General features: G+C 43.8%; 1 protein-coding gene across 1 annotated transcript; it reads left to right on the forward strand.

The window, feature by feature from the left end:
* The first annotated feature begins 5,142 nt into the window (after positions 1-5,142).
* On the forward strand, positions 5,143-7,567 carry PWWP2A (PWWP domain containing 2A). The gene is made up of 2 exons (XM_009874938.1): positions 5,143-5,222; positions 5,887-7,567. Exons 1-2 carry the CDS (start codon positions 5,143-5,145, stop codon positions 7,565-7,567), a joined length of 1,761 nt encoding a protein of 586 aa, XP_009873240.1.
* The last annotated feature ends 5,451 nt before the right edge of the window (positions 7,568-13,018 follow it).

The raw sequence follows: 13,018 nt of genomic DNA on the forward strand, positions 1-13,018 counted from the left end.
TGGAGCTGAGGGGCCCAGAACTGGACACAAGTCTTTCAAGAGGCTTCTCCCGTCCCAGAGAGCTGCACCGGATGCTGATGCAGCCTTTGCTGTGTCAGTGCATTGGTTGGTGAGGTTGGGTGCAGGGTTAGGGACGATTAATGTCAGCTGCTGCCTGGGGTACTTGTAACCAGCTTCCTTGGATACTTGTAACCAGCTTCCTTGGATACTTGTAACCAGCTTCCTTGGATACTTGTAACCAGCTTCCTCGAGATACTGTTTCAAAGTCAGTTCTGCACAAGCCCTGCTCCTCTATTTCCTCCGCCCTGTAGGCATGCCAGAAACCGAGAGCTTGGATTTCAGGGAAGTGTACCTGCTTGAAAAATGCTAAGCTTAACACTGATTAGTAAAAGTCTTTGACTATGTAAGCTTCCCACTCATTTGCTTAATGTGGATTGTCACATTACTCGATCTGAGCTATCATTTCTTTAACCGAATTCTTCTTGGTGCTGAGAGTTTGATGGTGAGGCGACATCTATTCTCGATGGTGTGTTATTTCCGAAGAGTTGCTTATGCTGTAATCCTTTGCCAAGTTTCTAGAGCTCTATGTGAAATATGCATTTTCTAGTGTACGTAGCCGAGTGTTACATTGCTTGGGAGGCGAGTAAACCGTGGAGTTGATAGCCTGGCTTCTGCATATGCTTAAAGCAGTGTGTTCCATATCGCGCTTCATCACACACAGTAAAATGTATATGAAAAATAGGTTATTGCATAAGCTATGTTTTGAATATAGGTCATTTTGAGGAGTTCTGAAATATTTTGTGTTCAGATAGCTGGGATCTAATTGTGTATTACATTAAACTGAAGGTTTGAATTATAACATTCAGAAAAATGCATGAAATACGTGTACTCTAGCTCCACATTATTTCAGCGTATTATTACACTCCCAGCATTCAGAGTCTTTAAACTTTTGTCCATGCAGTGAAAGTTCCTTCACTTGTTGCTTGCCTTGGCTTTTGCAAAACATAAAGGAAGCTACTGAGTAGCAGAGCAATGCGCAAAAAGGAAACTGGGGGTTACTACAGTCTTAGTGGTGAGGATGGGGTCTGGCTCTTCTTGGCAGAAGAAGCTGCTTTTTGATTTTTGTTACTTCTACTAGAGAAGTAGAAGTTAGATGTTGGAGACTAAAGATGAGAGCTTAAGACTTTACATAGTAATATAAAAGCACATTGCCCTGAGAGGTATTGTTTAGACACTTATATACGTAGTTGTGAATTTAAATGGGACTTTTTCCTTATCTAATGTTTATTTTTTAAAAAAATAATTTTTAACTGTGCTGTGTTTTGCATAGAAATTGAATAGTAATATGTACTCATTGTAGTAATTCTGCTGTAGAGTGTAGATTCAAAAAAGAATTTCACTTTGAAGGACGTAAGTTCACATGTCTGTAATACACATCTCTATGGCTTTAAGTGACAAGCTTCTAGGTTTGATAACCAAACGAACTTTTACCTAATTACAGAAGGTGCTGTGACTACCTGTTGGTTAAGTTGCAGTCGACAAACTGCGGAGATAAAACCTGACTGGTTTTGCCCTATTTCTGCCTCTGCACACCCTGGTCAGCTGAAAGCTTTTCTCAGTGTAAAGACCCCTGACTGCCAGAATTGATCTCATCTACCCCATTATTAGTCTCTTCTTTAAACAGAGTTCTCTTATTTAAATAAGTCTTGTTGCTATTTATGTCTTCAATGCCTGCATATATTGACATGATACGTACAGCAGAAATATGATTAGATCCTACTGATTGCCCTGGTTATTTGTAAAACTTCTTGGAGATAAGTTTTTTTTTACCATCTGAGATCCCGTATTAATGAATCCTTCTATTCCTTCAGGTGATAGTCTGAGGCAGAACTATATTATGTCACACACGAGTGGGCTGCACAACGCGCAGCTGGAACTTAGGCACACATGGATTTTTATTTTTTTTTAAGCAGACAGTAATTGGAGTGTTGTCTTTCTAAGAACAGCCTTTTCTGGAGGAGACTAATGTTATAGAAGGGACAGGTGATACTTGGGGTCAATATTAAGAAAATATAGTTTGTTAGAGTAAAGACAAGGCCATTCCTTTATCGTACTTCAGTGTGCAACGTGTGTAGCCTCACTGAGGCAGGGTAACTGAGATTTCTTTTAAGAGGTGATCTTCTACTGCCTGGTCATTTACTGACTGGATCAGTAAACGTCATGATACGACTGAGTTACGTTGCTTGGATATTTTAGCCATTTTTAAACGCAAGCCTTTTAGTCCATCTTCATCTCTATAGTAGATAAACCAAATACTTTCACATGACCTACATGCACGTGGCAATCCAAGCTATTTCAGCCATGTGGTTAGGATAACAGATTATTGTTGTGATTATACAAGAAGCGCTTTTCTGCCAGGTCCACCAACTAGATGTATGAAAGTAGGCCTTGGAATTCTAGTAAAAGTGATAAATGCTTGTGCTCACCGCTGAGCTAATTAGATGCTGTGTCGTGCCTTGTCTTGAACAGATTTCTTAACATCACGTCTTCATTCTGCTGCTTCTCTTAAAAATAGGCCGTGCTTTGTTTTCCCTTCACTCTGTTCTCACCTTGTTCTTTGTCTTCGTTCTCTTCTCTCTCATTTACTGTTTCACTCCTAAGTTTTTTCTACCACTGTTCTCCGTAATTTTTATATCATCCTGGAGAAGTTCATTCAACAGGGAAGAAATAAAGATCATCTGAAAATTAAGTGTCTATGGACTCAACTTGCTATAGGATGAGGCCAAAGAGAAGCACCGTGCACTCAGCTGTTGGAATATTCTGTCTCTGGGCTTACCGAATTTATCTGGTGCTTCAGGTGGACTGTGTCTTGACTAGTCACATTTTTATGTACAGACACATCATTCACAGGAATGATGTCTTCATTTGCTGTTACATAGCTGGCAGGAGATGATATCTGTGAATGTTGTCTAATTCTACAATTTGTTAATTTTTAGGTAGACGGGGAGGGAGATTTTAGTTTGTTTGTTAAAACAGTGCCTTTTGTGAGACAGATTCTGACTTCAGCGATTCAGTCTAGGTTGGTTTTGTGTCTTAGATAAAAAAATCTGCTCCGGCTGCTGCGTTCTGCAGCGGTTTGGCTTGTGCATTGTGCAGGTGCTGAAGGCAAGGATAGTCTAAGGTGCAGTATTAGTGTTAGTTGTACGCTTGAGCTTTCCTTTCAGCTTTCTTTTATGCATTTGGAGTGCTAAGAGCACTGATTTTGCTTGTGAGGCAGTAGAAGGGAAATCTAGGATGAGAGAGCTGAGGTGCTTACGTAGGATTGTTCTGGAGAAGCTCCTTGCAGTCCGCTGCACGCCTCTCTCTCCTGGTCACGGCCACTGATGCTCAGCTCCCTGAGTACGGGCCTTCTGGAAGAAGGGCCTGTGCGCTGGACTGTGGAAGCGTCTCGTGAAGGACTAGGAAATGCCATTTCTGAGACAGGGAAAAGAGTTACCAATGATTTTCTTCTGCAGGGGTTTTGCCCATTCAGTATCACGCTGCTGTCTGGTTCTACTCTTGGGGTATTTGCCTGGGACCGAACTTGGCACAGCAGACATCTCGCCCTGTCTTGAAGTTCCTGATGCAAGTAACAGCTAAAATACTGCTAATTTAGTTATTTGCAGCTGATAGTTTCTTTCGAAGGCCTACCTGGAATGAAACAACTTACATGTAATCCGTAGTGTAAGGCAAAGTGTGGAAAAGCAACTTCTTGACACTTGGTGGACTTCTGAGTGAGTCCCTCTGGGTTTTGCCAGACAGCAGGCTGGGGAGATGCCTCAATCTAAATGTTTATAGCTCGCTGTACCCTTCACTGATGCAGCAGACTGCGTTCAGCTCTGCTGCTCACGTCTGGAGGGACACGTGAAATTCAGCTGGAGCACGTCCAAACCTCAGAAGGGGTCTTTCTTGGGGTGCTGGGGTATTCTGTGGTAGAGAGCACTCATCAGCCCGTGGGCAGGGACAGAACTGCTCGAGCTGCCCACCTGGGCTGCTGCCCCTCCCTCCCGAGGTGCAAGCTGTGAATGTTCCAGCACTGAGGCGCAGGGTAACACCAGGGCTCACGCTGACACTGCACCGGAAACTGCCACGTGTTCAACTTCCCTTCTTTTTCTATGATGACGGAATTGTTTGGTTTCCCTTGCTTAGGTTGTCTGCCATTTCTGGTCTTTTGTAGTGAAGTACAAACTGGACAGATAATTTAGTTTTGGGTTGTTTGCTTCAGCTGCAACTTTTAAGGGTAAAAAGAGGCTTAACAGGTAAGCCGAAGGATAAGCAAGTGACAGCTTGTGTTGGGCAGTGTAAAGAATCTTCTCACACGTATCCAAATCAGTTTTGAAGAAGCAGCACCAGCGTGTAGGCACTTGAATAAACTGCCTGTTTCTTACAGGAGTGTGAATGGAAAACAGGCCAGTACTTAGCATTTTATATTCAGTTGAGAGACAGCCATAGATTGTAAATAAACTTCAGTTCAGTCAGTTGCGAGGGTGTTGCAGCTGAGCAGCTGCAGTGCACCACGAACTGCTGTTAACCCGAGGACGAGTCTGGGGTAATTACTTTGTTCTCCTGTCAGGTGGGGTGGGATAAACATGATAGTGTTTGTTTAGTGATTCAGAATGGGCGGTTTGGCTTTTGAATTGAAACCTGGTCTATCACGTTGTCAGGCTATTAAAATACCAACTACTGGAGGCCAAACACCAGCGTGTGTTTGGGAGCCGGAGCCCAGCAGAGCTCTAGAGCAGCCCAGCAAGAGCTCCACGTGAGGCTGGGACCTCGGCTGGGGGGTTGTGGAGGGGAACAGAAGGAAGGTTAGACAAGCTTTTATAATCAGTCCTGCCCTGCTCTGGGGGTTGAAAGAGAGATATTGTTGTCAAATGAATGCATTTAGCATTTGGGGTTTTTTTCTCCCAGGACAAGGCGGGCATAATGCCTTGCAAACTCATGAGAGGTTTGCCTTAGCACAACCCTTTGCGGAAAGCCTTGGGTGCTTGTTAGGCAGGATGCTCCTTCTGTTCTGGCAGGAGTGTGAGCTAATGCCTAAGTCATGCTGGATTTTTCGCCCTGTTCTTGGAGCTGATCAGGTGGTGACAAGTCCCGAGTCAGATGGGGCAGCAGAGATCTAGAGCTGTCTGGAGAAAAGCAGGCAAAGGTTTGCTCACCCAGCAGGGAGGAATGGCTGTTCTGTGGTGAAATAAGGGTAATTTTGCTGGAAGGAACTCTAGCTAATAGGTTAACAAGTTGGAGGCTGTGATGCATCAGATAATCAAGTGCTAATCTTTTGTGGATGAAAAATGATAGAATCATAGAATGGCCTAGGAGAAATGATGGCACTCTCTGTTCAGCACAAGTATTTTTGCAGTCTGTATTTGCCTCGACTAAACCTGAAACAGCCTTTTGTGCTCTGCTAAAAATGGAAGAGTTCTGTAAAAGTCCCTGAAGATGTCTTCTTCCCATAAGTTGGCTCTCATATGGAAATTAATCCTGGATAAATTTAGCACTGATGGGGTGAGTGTGTAGTGTGTATGTTCAAGCATTTTCTGAACGTGTAAAGTTGATTCTTTTACTGCTGTCGCTAGGTGATGTTTTTTGTAACATTTCCAGGGCATCTTGGTGATGCCAGAGAAGCCGATCGTAAGTGAAGCTGCGTATTTCGTGTTCTCTGCAGGCCTGGTTTTGGTGTCCTGCTTCCTGCCGTAAGGCTAGATACAAAGCTTTCATTTCCCCTGGACTCGTGTCTGTCGACTGGTGGTTACGTCATGCAGAGAGGTTTTCAAATGCTTTTTAGTAAAGGCAAGAAAAGATCCCTTAAAACCTTTAACTTTTTTTTTTTTTTTTTTTCTCTTTAAGATTTGGACCCCATGGAATCCCTGTGACCATATTTCCTAAAAGGGAATACAAGGATAAGCCTGAAGCCATGCAGCTCCAAAGCAAACCATTCCAAGACGAGGCACAGGTGAAGTGTGAATCCAATGCTGCGGTCCCTGACGACTCCTCGCTCACGCAGCCATCAGAACCCAGCACAGCCAAAAGCCTGTGGACTTCTAAACCACCTCCTCTCTTTCATGAGGGAGCACCATATCCTCCTCCTTTGTTTATCAGGGACACATATAACCAGTCAATACCTCAGCCTCCGCCCCGGAAAATTAAGCGGCCCAAGCGTAAAATGTACAGGGAGGAACCCACTTCCATCATGAATGCTATCAAACTACGGCCCCGGCAGGTCTTGTGCGACAAGTGCAAAAACAGTGTCGTTGCAGAAAAAAAGGAAATAAAAAAAGGTGGCAATGCAAGTGACTCTTCAAAATATGAGGATAACAAAAAGCGAAGAAACGAGAGTGTCACTACTGTGAATAAAAAACTTAAGACTGACCATAAAGTGGATGGAAAAAGCCAAAACGAAAGCCAGAAAAGGAATGCTGTGGTCAAGGTTTCAAATATTGCCCACGGCAGAAGCAGAGTGGTTAAAGTTTCCGCACAAGCAAATACTTCAAAAGCGCAGTTAAATACAAAAAAAGTTCTCCAGAGCAAAAACATGGATCATGCAAAAGCTCGGGAAGTCTTGAAAATGGCCAAAGAAAAGGCACAAAAGAAGCAGAGTGCAACCTCCTCTTCCAAAAATGCACATTCAAAGGTCCACTTCACGCGGCGTCTCCAGAACACCAGCTCAGGTTCCCTCCCACCCCGATTGCGTTTAAAGCCACAAAGGTATCGGAATGAAGAAAATGACTCTTCTCTCAAGACAGGACTTGAGAAAATACGGAGCGGCAAGATGGCAACTAAGCCGCAGTCTCGCTGCTCCTCCACCCGCTCAGCAGGTGAGGCCCCTTCAGAAACTCAGAGCCCCTCAGAAGGCCCCGAAGAGGCCAGCAGTGAGGTTCAGGACACGAGTGAAGTGCATGTCACTGTTGATCAGGATGAACACCAGACACTGGGCAAGAGAGGCAGCAAAAGCAATATAACGGTTTACATGACCCTTAATCAAAAGAAATCTGACTCTTCCAGTGCGTCAGTCTGTAGTAGCGATAGCACAGATGATTTGAAATCTACCAACTCTGAGTGTAGCTCTACCGAAAGCTTTGATTTTCCTCCAGGCAGCATGCATGCACCTTCCTCCTCCTCCTCCTCCTCAAAGGAAGAGAAAAAGCTCAGTAATTCCTTGAAAACGGAAGTCTTTTCCAAAAACGTCTCTAAATGTGTCACGCCAGATGGCAGGACCGTATGCGTAGGGGACATTGTTTGGGCCAAGATTTATGGCTTCCCTTGGTGGCCAGCCCGTATCCTCACTATAACTGTGAGCCGGAAAGATAACGGCCTTCTAGTTCGACAGGAGGCTCGTATCTCGTGGTTTGGCTCCACAACAACATCTTTCCTTGCTCTTGCACAGCTCTCCCCCTTCTTAGAAAGCTTCCAGTTGCGCTTTAATAAGAAGAGAAAGGGTCTGTACCGCAAGGCCGTCACAGAGGCAGCCAAGGCTGCTAAGCAGCTCACTCCCGAGGTTCGGGCCCTGCTGACGCAGTTTGAAACGTGAACGTGGCGAGTAAGGTAGGCGAGAAATCTGGAGGCTCCACAGAGTTCGTAGCCTAGTTAGAGAGCTCCTGCGAAGGACTTGCCAAGTCAGAAGTTGCACTCGGTTGACTGCTCTTTTTCTACTCGAGTCGTTCCATTTGTAGCGGTTTCTTGACAGTTAAGCCAACTGGACACGCAATCAGAACTAGCCGACAGGGAGAGCTTCAGTATTTTTCAAGTGAGAATTTTTTTGGAAAGAGAAAAAACAAACCCAACTCCTCAAACACCCAATGCATAGGAGCCATAGCCTCAGCTGAAAGGCAGCTTATTTGCAGGGAATTTTTTAGTAGTTTCTACCCAGTATATAACTAGTTGCTGTGTGGCAAAGGATTAAAACAAGGGATGAAAGTAGTAGCTGTGATTTTTTTTTTTTTTTTTTTTTTTTTTTTTTTTTTTGATTAGGTGGCCCATCAGGGAAGTGTAGAAATGTAAGCCTTGTCTAAATGGTCTTTAAAACTTCTTTTAAATTGTCTCTGTTGTGTTCGGTCTGGCCGATTCACGGCGTGCTGCGACACCGTGAGGAGGAGACGTGCCCCGTCCACCCGGCCGGCCCGAACGGCGTTGTGAGACTCGTTGAAATTTTTAAGGGAGAAGAACAGGTGTAACTTAAAGACCAGGTTAAATGGGGTTTTATCGTAGTGACCACTTAAACACTCAGCCTTTCTATGCACACGGGGGCACAAATAGAACACGTTCTTCAGGGTCGGAGAAGCTGAGAGATGCCTGTAGCTCTAAGACAAAGCTGAGAAGTTGCTCAGCGTTTGGGATCAAGGGCTGTTAATGCTGCATAGGTGTGAATTGAACTGCTGGTCTTTCTGCCTGAAGAAAAGCTTTCAGGCCCTTTGCCTGGAGGTTTAGCTTAAGAGAGGCTTTGTTTTGAATGTGTAAATAATTGATCGCTGAAATTGGTCAGATTTTCTCCTGACTGGTTGTTCCTAAATTCTTAGGATACGTCCTAGTAAATTACACTTTGTGAATTGTCAGATGTGTAATTGTTGCATTTGGATGTATCGAACTTCATTTTTTTTTTTAAAAAAAAAAAAAATTTCCGTTTTAAGGTATCTGTTTGCAGGTCAGAAAATGAGAATATGTAATTGTGTAATGCTCTGAAATGTAAAAAAACAAACTGTAAATAAAATTGACTAAATCTGAATTATTTGTGTGTGTTTCTCAAAAAGCTTTGAAAAAAAAATCCAGGATGTTAGAGCACTGTATATGTATGCCATATTTAGAGGACACCCTTTTAAAAAGAAAATTGTCCTTTTTCACGCAAGATAGCTGCTTGATGTAAAGTACTATTGGTGTACTTCAGTCTTAATTTTGAGATTAAGTCAGTTTCAGAAGCAGCTCTATAGAGGGCTTTCTGTAAAGTTGATCAAATTTCTCCCTTAATTTGATTTTTGTTCCATATATCCGAATAAAGACGGTGGATAATGTCACTTACACAGTGGAGAAATGTTTTCAGTTTTCTCCATCTAGCAAAGCCTAATCAGACCCTCTCTCCACTGCTACTTCAGCTTTCCTTGCATGTCTTTTGCTCAGTGTTGGGGCATTTTCATGCAACTGTCATTACATTTTATTTTTTTTTTCTTCTAGTTTTGGTCCTTACCCTGACCATGTGAATTCTGTCTCTCCTCCAACCCACTCCTGTTTCAGCCTTGCAGTATCTTGTGAGAATCTCTCAGCGTTCCTCCCAAAGCAGTTTTCATCCTGTTTTTTCCCTAAGTGCCCGTGTGGGCAATCATGACGGATGTAAAAATGTAAGCGTAGCCTGATTTTAAACAGACATGAAAATGGGGGTAAGGATTTAATCAGCAAACCCTTGAAACCTTTTTAACTTGAGGTTAAATTTTTATGTTCGTGACACTCTCTGGTCTTTACAAAGCATTTGGTTTCTTCTTACCTTTCTAAATTCTTCTGTTGTGCCCACAGAACTATTGGAAGTCTGAAGTGTCAAATACAGGGCCGTTCCAATTTTCCTCAAGTTCGCAGTCATCTCGCTTAGGTGCTAATTAAGCTTCCAAATATACCAGCTTTACCTTGGCATTCTGACAGCTACCAAAACAACTCCACTGGTCAATGCTTTTTGAATGTGATAAACACACAATAAATTTCGTAATGTGACAAAAAAATTGAAAAAAAAAAAAAAAAGCCTGTTTCACTTCTATGTATTCTTTCCTGCAAACAGAAACAGTTACTCTGTTTAAGTAAATAAGCCGTACTTTGTTATAAAAGCAGCTGCTTTTTGAAGTCAAGAACCCGTACAACGTGGTCCAGGAGTCTACACCAGTTCCCTGAGGTTTAGAAGCTCAAGCAAACTGGTTATAAATTAGTTATTCTGAGCCAAGTAGAGGTGGAATCAGTATTGACATTGTTATTTTTTTCTTTAAAAGGCCTGGGAGCTTTGTGCTCTTATCTCTTAAATTCATTCAGAGTTAGAATAGGACCCAACGTTTGCTCAGGTGTTGGCTGGTAAGATGGGAGAGGAACAAGTATGAGAGAGTTTTGTTTAGGTTGTTTTCTGTTCAGAAGAGCGTTTCTGAAAGGTGTTTGAGGAGTCTTGGATTTGATGTGTAGTTGATCCGTCTCTTCAGAAGCCTTACCTAGGTTCTGTAGTGAATGTGCGATACCACTTCAGACTGAACGGGTCTCCAAAGAAATAGATTATTATTTTTTTTTAACAGCATTATGTTACGTTAGGCTGAAAATATCCTATTCAGCCTCATTGTCCCATTCACTCTGAAGTAGCTCATACTCTAGGTACAACAGTTTACAGCAGAGAAAAATGGGGTTTGATGCAAATCCCGGATACGGTGAATAACCGCGGTGCCGGCAGTAGGGGAGCTGCGCGCGGATGGGCTTCCAAGGCTTGGGCAAAGCCCGGAGTGCTTTTAGCTATAAACTGCAACCCCCCTCATCTCGTGGGCCTGCCTGCTGCCGGCGATGCCCACGTCGGCAGCTGCTGCTCTTGCACCTCCCGGCCCGGCGTTGGCTGGGCGCGGCGGGTAGCTTCCCGAGTAATTCCCGATGTGCGTCCGTGTTGTGGAGCTTGCAGCTGGCGCTGGGTCTTGAGAGGACAAACCTCAGGAGAGAGTGACTGCTGGTTTTCTGTCGGCTCAGCGGAATGAACTGCGAAGGAGGTCTGTCTGAGTTAAGGAAACTCCTCGGTGGAGCTGTTGAATATGGGTGGCCTCTGGGTTTAGGGGTGGAAACGCGACAGGTGGTGATGAGTTTCTAGTGCAGGCCTGCTTTTCCTTGGGAGCTCAGTAGCGTCAGTTAAAATGTTTTGGGAGAGAGGAGTTACTCCAAAATTTGTAAAGACTTCTGTTAACAGGAGCGTTCCAAGGCGTGATTGCTTTGAGTGAAGCTAGACGCAAACAGTGAAATGCTTGTGTGTCTCTGCAGTTCTACAGGAAATTGAACAAATACTTGTTTTTCCTAATCAGAGTTGTTATTTTATATCAAAACTGAAATGAGATAATCTTTGCTGAGTATATGGTATTTTCTTTTAGGCAGTGCTGCCTTTTAGTTTGAAACTAACAGCTCCCTCACCAGGAGGGGTGTTTGGTGGAGGTCACTTAGGTCAACTGTGCAAGGCTTAGAAGGCTTTTTTTTTTCCCCTGCATGTTGTAAAATACTTTATTTAAAAAAAATAACCAACTTAGTTTCTAAATGTGATTAGGCTTAAAAAATAGCATGTCAATGCAAGTGAGGAAGGGGTAAGAGTTGCCCTTGGCATTGCTAGCCTGGGGTTCATTTCTAGGTCCTGAGTCCCCAAACCAATTTCCCTTCTTGTCTTCTGTGTGCTCTTGCTCAAGCTGTCAGAGTAGAATAGGAACATGAATTTTGGAAAATAAATCTTAGTAGCTAGTCCTTGGTGGCATTATCATCTGTCCTCATGCATGTTCTGTGAAGTACAGGGCAAAAATAGAGCTGCCTTCCTGGCTGAAGAATGCTGGAAAGAAGGTGGCTGACAATCAGCGAAAGGCTGTTTCAGTTACCCTCCTCTTTCTCTGTCATTTTATTCTAATGAATGCCTACAGGAGCAAGCACAGTCAGTCCGGGCAGTGGGCTCACCACGCCAGCTCGTGGATGAAGCCTGGGAACTGGCAGCAGAGCGAGCTCTGATTGCAAGGGCGGTCAGGTGGCAGTGCTTTGGGTCGTAAGCCGTGTGGCGAGAGAGCAGCTACACTGTTATAAACCACCTTGGAACGGATCTGACCGTGCAAAGCGTAGAGCGGTTAAAGGCTGAGGTGCTCTCCATTCTTACCCACAGTTTGCTTTTTAAGGGTATAAACAGGAAGATCACAGGGAACCTGAAGGAAGAGAGAGGACCTTGGTGTATGGAGCGAGGGCTGATGCTGCGAGGAGAAGAGGACGTGGCTCTGCGAGTTCGGTCCCAGGGAGCAGTGGTTAGAGAGCTCGCAGGATGATGCTGTGGAAACCTGTGCCCCTGGCCCCCAGTCAGCTGTTTGAGCTTTATCTAAAGCTGCTTGACACTGGTGGAAATGGAGGGACTTGCTACAGGAGTTTGTCAGCTTCAGCTGTGCGTGCATTAAATGTGTGTGTCTTTTTTCAGGACAGGATGTAGTAGCATACCTTTTAGGCACATAGACAGGCTATACTTGCAATAATATCGTAAAATTATCCCTATAAATCAAATAAAGTATCGATAACAACAGAGGTTTTGTGTAACTAACTTCCTTAAAGCTGCTTCCAACCTGATTGTAGTGATCAGAGATCATCCATGTTTAACATGAGGACAGGTAGAGGCCCATAGCATTAAAGACTTTTCTAGTCGCTGTCAAGCTATCTAACGATCCATTAGATCCAAGCTCCAATTATCCGGCTTCAAATAATTCTCAATCTGTAGCGGGGAGAACCTCTGTTTTGTTACACCCTTAGCAAGTTCCTGCTCTGTGCTGAAAATACGTCAACTGCTGTTCTTGTGACAACTTTGTATTTTAGTTTAAATAGTTCCCTCCTGTGGTGTTATCCTGTTAGTGTATTTATAGAGCGTGGCCATTTAACTTGATAAAACAAGATCCCCTTGTAAGATGACTTTTTCCTGCTCATCCTCCTGGCATTTCTGTGCACCTGCTCTAGTCTGAGCTCATCTTTCTCCAACGTCGCTGGCGAGAACTGTTTACGGTAAATTCGGCGGGATTTTATGGGTAATTATATCAAACGGCAGCGAATCTTCCCTAAGTCAGAGAGAGCTCTGATTATTGTTTTTTAATCACTAGATCCCAACAGCAGCTTATAGGTTCCTATGATTTACTCACAGATTTCAGTCTTTGGTAATACCTGGGATGGGCATACCAGTCCAGACTGCAATTCAGATCAATGTATGGATTTTCGTCTTAGATTAAACTGCGACACGACTGCCCTTCTGTGAGCACAAGGCACACCC

The sequence above is a fragment of the Apaloderma vittatum genome, unplaced genomic scaffold (genome assembly GCF_000703405.1).
Source record: "Apaloderma vittatum isolate BGI_N311 unplaced genomic scaffold, ASM70340v1 scaffold39668, whole genome shotgun sequence".
NCBI lineage: Eukaryota > Metazoa > Chordata > Aves > Trogoniformes > Trogonidae > Apaloderma > Apaloderma vittatum.